Source organism: Polyodon spathula, chromosome 23 (assembly GCF_017654505.1).
Source record: "Polyodon spathula isolate WHYD16114869_AA chromosome 23, ASM1765450v1, whole genome shotgun sequence".
NCBI classification, from domain to species: Eukaryota; Metazoa; Chordata; class Actinopteri; order Acipenseriformes; family Polyodontidae; genus Polyodon; species Polyodon spathula.
Window position 1 is genome coordinate 14,093,467 of NC_054556.1, and position 6,000 is coordinate 14,099,466.

At 44.3% G+C, this 6,000-nt stretch overlaps 1 protein-coding gene across 4 annotated transcripts in view; it reads left to right on the plus strand.

Annotated features, from left to right (window-relative positions):
- The window catches only part of LOC121297954 (rho guanine nucleotide exchange factor 3-like), a 106,555-nt gene extending 100,999 nt beyond the window's left edge, over nt 1-5,556 (plus strand). For all 4 annotated transcript variants that reach the window (XM_041224586.1, XM_041224588.1, XM_041224587.1 and 1 more), the window contains 2 exons: nt 1,718-1,904; nt 3,329-5,556. In XM_041224586.1, the coding sequence (XP_041080520.1) occupies nt 1,718-1,904; nt 3,329-3,768 (627 nt within the window). In that variant the 3' untranslated portion in view covers nt 3,769-5,556. The remainder of the gene's footprint in view (nt 1-1,717; nt 1,905-3,328) is intronic.
- The last annotated feature ends 444 nt before the right edge of the window (nt 5,557-6,000 follow it).

Sequence of the window (6,000 nt, forward strand, 5' to 3'; positions counted from 1 at the left end):
TGTGCTGAACACAGGGTCTTGATTCAGTGATGTCAGCAATGGAAGCTGGTTCTGAACACAGGGTCTTGATTCAGTGATGTGAGCGATGGAAGCAGGTTCTGTACTGAACACAGAGTCTTGATTCAGTGATGTCAGCAATGGAAGCTGGTTCTGAACACAGGGTCTTGATTCAGTGATGTGAGCGATGGAAGCAGGTTCTGTGCTGAACACAGGGTCTTGATTCAGTGATGTCAGCGATGGAAGCTGGTTCTGAACACAGGGTCTTGATTCAGTGACGTCAACGATGGAAGCTGGTTCTGAGCACAGGGTCTTGATTCAGTGATGTGAGCGATTGAAGCTGGTTCTGAACACAGGGTCTTGATTCAGTGATGTCAGCGATGGAAGCTGGTTCTGAACACAGGGTCTTGATTCAGTGACATCAGTGATGGAAGCTGGTTCTGAACACAGGGTCTTGATTCAGTGACGTCAGTGATGGAAGCTGGTTCTGAACACAGGGTCTTGATTCAGTGACGTCAGTGATGGAAGCTGCTCCTGTGTCACAGTTTGAAGAGATCCCATTGGCCGGGGATGGGGTGAGGGATGATGAAAAGCCCCCCCGCAGTTTTGCTCTTCAAACAGCCCCTCTTTCATGTAGCAGCTTTAGGTCTGATGCTGTTCACTTGGCCACATCAAAGAACTCTGTCATCGTCCCTGGGTATGACCTTCAGTGAACTGAGGATAATGAAGAACTAGACGGGACGGGACGGGGGGTTTGGGGGCGGGGGCATGCTTTGATCAGGTTTCTTTGAAGATTGCTTTTATAACTGCCCCCTGGTTCTTGTTTTTAGAAGGATGTGTTTAGTTTTATGTGCCCACACTGTTTAAATTGCTGGTAAGTAACACATTTCTCTACAGCATCTTCAGTGTGACCTTGATCACCTGAACAAACATTGTGTGGCATCAGTGGAGTCAGATAGCTGAGAGTCTGCTGTAGATATAGATATGTAGATATATTGTGACAAGCTTTGTCACTTTCAGGATCTGTTCCACTGCCTTCTGGTACAAATAAACCTAGCTCACAATAACAAATATATTTAAACAAGGCAGTGTATATTCATTGTCACAGTGTCCTTTTTACAGGGGAACACCACAGTAACACAAAACAAAGAATCCTAACTCCATTCTGGAGTGCTAACTAAACTTGTTTTCTTTTAACTAAATATCAGATGGCTAAGCCATTTCCTGAAATACAAAACAGTGTAACACACAAATCCAACAGTTTCAATATACCTTTTTCTTGGGGGTTTCTGCAGGTCTATACACAGGACATAGCCTTCCCACAGACAACCAGACTACAGCCACCTTGCCCTATTTATATACACCTGTGTTCTTAATTATTGACAGGAGCACCGCATTAAGAAACTCTGTGTTTCTTTCTGGTTAGCCATGTTAACCAGCCTCTGGGCTTTCTGGGAAATGTAGTCCTGCTACCTACTTTAAAACTGATAGGACTACATATTTTCCTCTGTATTTGTTATAGAGGGTACAAGCTACACATTATTCATGGTCCTATATATCTACCCTCTATAATCTTTCCCCAGATATATATATATATATATATATATATATATATATATATATATATATATATATATATATATATATATATTTGTTTTTTGCTTGATCTGTTGCTTGCAAAATTAAAGTCCTTATTTCTTTTTTTTCTTTTCTTCATCAGAAACTCCACGTGTTCCTGTTCCAAGATGTCCTGGTCCTCACACGAGCAGTCACCCTGAACGAGCAGCTCTGTTTCCAGCTCTACCGGCAGCCCATCCCTGTGAAGGATCTAGCATGGGAGGACCTGCAAGACGGAGAGATCCGCCTGGGGGGATCAATCCGCGGGGCCTTCAGCAACAATGAGAGAAGTAAGTAGCAGTAAGTAGCAGGATGACAAACCATTGTCATCCCGTCAGAATCCACTTCTGCAATGCCATGCTAAACAGAAACATCTCTACAGAACCATCTCTCAACCTCTGCACTGCCATGCTAAACACAACCATCTCTCAACCTCTGCACTGCCATGCTAAACACAGCCATCTCTACAGAACCATCTCTCAACCTCTGCACTGCCATGCTAAACACAACCATCTCTCAACCTCTGCACTGCCATGCTAAACACAACCATCTCTCAACCACTGTACTGCCATGCTAAACACAACCATCTCTCAACCTCTGTACTGCCATGCTAAACACAACCATCTCTCAACCTCTGCACTGCCATGCTAGACACAACTATCTCTCAACCTCTGCACTGCCATGCTAAACACAACCATCTCTCAACCTCTGCACTGCCATGCTAAACACAACCATCTCTCAACCTCTGTACTGCCATGCTAAACACAACCATCTCTCAACCACTGTACTGCCATGCTAAACACAACTATCTCTCAACCTCTGCACTGCCATGCTAAACACAACCATCTCTCAACCTCTGCACTGCCATGCTAAACACAACCATCTCTACAGAACCATCTCTCAACCTCTGCACTGCCATGCTAAACACAACCATCTCTACAGAACCATCTCTCAACCTCTGCACTGCCATGCTAAACACAACCATCTCTCAACCTCTGTACTGCCATGCTAAACACAACCATCTCTCAACCACTGTACTGCCATGCTAAACACAACTATCTCTCAACCTCTGCACTGCCATGCTAAACACAACCATCTCTCAACCTCTGCACTGCCATGCTAAACACAACCATCTCTACAGAACCATCTCTCAACCTCTGCACTGCCATGCTAAACACAACCATCTCTACAGAACCATCTCTCAACCTCTGCACTGCCATGCTAAACACAACCATCTCTACAGAACCATCTCTCAACCTCTGCACTGCCATGCTAAACACAACCATCTCTGTCATGCTGTGTCACAGTAAGAATGGCAACTTCACATTGCCCTGTTAATAGGGTTAGGTTTTTACAACCATGTAGTATTAATTCATTGGTATAATCTAAAATCATAAAGAATTCACAGGAGATGTCAGAAATTTGTAGCAGCTTGAGAGTATTTGACTGCATTTTCAGTTTCAGAAGCAGTGCACCACTCACAAATAAGGATATAACAGGTTATATTGTACATAAGGTACAATGTCTATACTGTACTGTCTTCAATGTTTTCTAAAGCAGACCTTACAAGAACACAGCATTTGCTACTGAAGTGTATTGCCTGTACATATCGCAGGTGTGTGACAGTCCGAGCCCCTTAAGTTGTTTTCAGATAAGTAGAAAGAAAGTAGATTTTGAACTGCAGCCTCAACATTTTTATGTATATTTTTTGCAGCCAAAAACTTCCTCCGGGTGACCTACAGGAGCGGCTCCCAGCTGCAAGCCCATCTGCTCCAGGCCAACGACAGCTTCAACAAGCAGCAGTGGCTCAACTGTATCCGGCAGGCCAAGGACGCGGTGCTGCAGGCCTGCGTGGACTCTGTGGCGGGGCGGTCCCCAGACGCACAGCCTCTCCGGGACTCTGTGGGTAGCAGGTACCCAGATGCACAGCCTCTCCGGGACTCTGTTAGGGGCAGGTACCCGGACCCACAGCCCCTCCTCTCGCCCGGGGGAAGCAACAGCAGCAACACATCACAGGAAATAACAAAGTCTGACCAAATGGACCACTCGGGTAGTGAGTCAGACTACAGCATGGACACCAGCGAGATGAGTGTAGACTGTGAACAGATGGAACAAACAGATCAACACAGCAAACCTCTGGAGAGCAACGTCTGAGTGCAGGGGAGGGCTGGGGGGGGTGGGGGGGGCAAGCAAACAGAAACACTGTCGTGTGCGTCACGTCTTCAACATGTACAGTATTGGAATTCTGCAGAGGGTGGGGCATTGGGAAGGAGCAGTTTGGAGAAGCACTTTTTATTTCTCGTGATGAAGCCAGCAGTTTCGTGACTATAGTACTGTAACAGCCAGTTCTGTCTGAATATCTGTGTCTAGTCCTGTGTAACGTTTCGTGGTAGATGGAGGTACTTGACCAGAAAGCTGTCATTGCAATCCTGCTGGAAAACTCTTGGTTTTCTTTCTTGCTACTGTCCTCCTGTGGGTGGCTGACCTGACTCCCCTCTCAAAGAAAGCTGTCAAATTCAGGGTGATTAAGAATACTGTCAGGTGGTGCATCATGGGATCAATCATGTTGTCAGAGAAGGTGCATAGCCAAGTTTTGGCTTCAATTTAGTACTACTGTTCAATCAATGAGATAAACAACAGAAAAACTATTTATTTAGGATAGATTTGTAGAATGTTTACAAGTCCTGTTGATGACCAACAGAATGTTTAGGACAATCAGAAGAGCAACCGGGATCAAAAGCCAGTCCGTGTGCAGGCCCTGGCATTATGCATTGTGTGTGTGCATTTATTTCAGGACTGTTAGCCTGCACAGGGAGGAAGAGGGTCATTGTGTGTGCAGGCTAACAGTCCTGAAGTAAATGCACAGTCTGCCATCCTCACTGGGGTGGTCTCGGTCTGTCTGCTGCCAATGGAAATGAACAGGACTGGTCTAAAATCAGATGGAGACGTGGCATTATATTGTACATTTGTCAAATATGGGGGGGGGGGGGGGGGGGGGGGGGGGAGAGATGGGAATTTTGGAAAAGGATATTTACTTAATATTAGAATAAGCTGAAGTGGAAGGAGTTACTCTTCTGAATATTGTGGCCCATGAATGTTAATAAAAGTGAAAAGCCCCACACTGTTTTGTCAGGCACTGGCTGTGTTCTGCCTTTGTACCTTGTTTAACTCCTGATAACTGAAGCGGGTTATTCCAGAAGGCTGTGTCTGTCTGCAACAGTGAGCTGCTGTCCCTTTCAAAATAAAGAGTCTTACAGCACACGCTAATATACAGGCACACTGTTGACACAGTTTCCAGCCCAATTACATCAAAAAGGCCTTAATGTGATCAAAAAGAATGTCTGATGCCATAATGAATCAGTTTTACATGAGACAGACAGAACCTACATAGCAGAAATGTAACTGCTAAATTATTGCCAAAAAGTCATTTTTTTATTTGTACTTTTTTAAATCTCATATTATAGAATGTTTGTGTCATTCTGCTCTTTGTAAATACAGCGAGGTCACTTGCATTAAGAGATCAGTGTGGCGCGGGGTAATCCGTATGAAACAAGGTATATTCCTTTCTTATTTTTTATAAGTATTGTCTGATTGTATTCTTTAGACTTTTGTTTGTGTATTTCTAGTTTGTACACTTGGTGTAAGAGGGTTGTGGTTATTTGGCAATGCTTCCCATGTTGTTCAAGGTTGCATATGTGGAGTTGATTTGTAAGAGTTCAAGGCAGACCTGGGAAAGGCGAATGCTGACAGGGTCAGAATATGGAGTGAAGACTTCATGTATTTTCTTGAAGGCAATGGCACGTTTTATATTTTTATTAAACGCCACATAGAAAGAAAGAGGTATGTTGTGAGATGGTTTGTGGAGATGAATTTTGAAATGATATCTGAAATATTTTTTGTAACTTCCATGAAGCATTACCAAATAAAGGATGTGAAGTCTGATCTGTCTAAGTGTGGTTAGTTTGACAAGATGAAAGAGGAGCAGCTGCTGGTGCAGAGTCTAGCCAGTTCACCCAGAATACCAAATCATCAATTCAACGGTAAAACCAAATGAAGTAAGGTTCCTGACTCATGTCTTCTGTGTATCGGAAATGTAACCTTGGTAATTATATGGGAAAAAACCCAGTGCAATACACTGTTCTTGATTTCCCTGGTATTCTTAAAGTACAGGTAGTGGACAAATAAATGGAAACACCAATGTAAAATCACTTAATAGTGCGTTGGGCCACCACGTGCGGCCAGTACGGCCTGTGTGCGCCGTGGCGTAGAGTCTATCAGCCTCTGGAATTCTGCAGGAAGGATGCAGCACCATTCTTCCACGAGAAAGTCAATCAACTCACGCCTGGTCGATGGAGGTGGAAAACGCTGTCTCAGATGTCGCTCCAG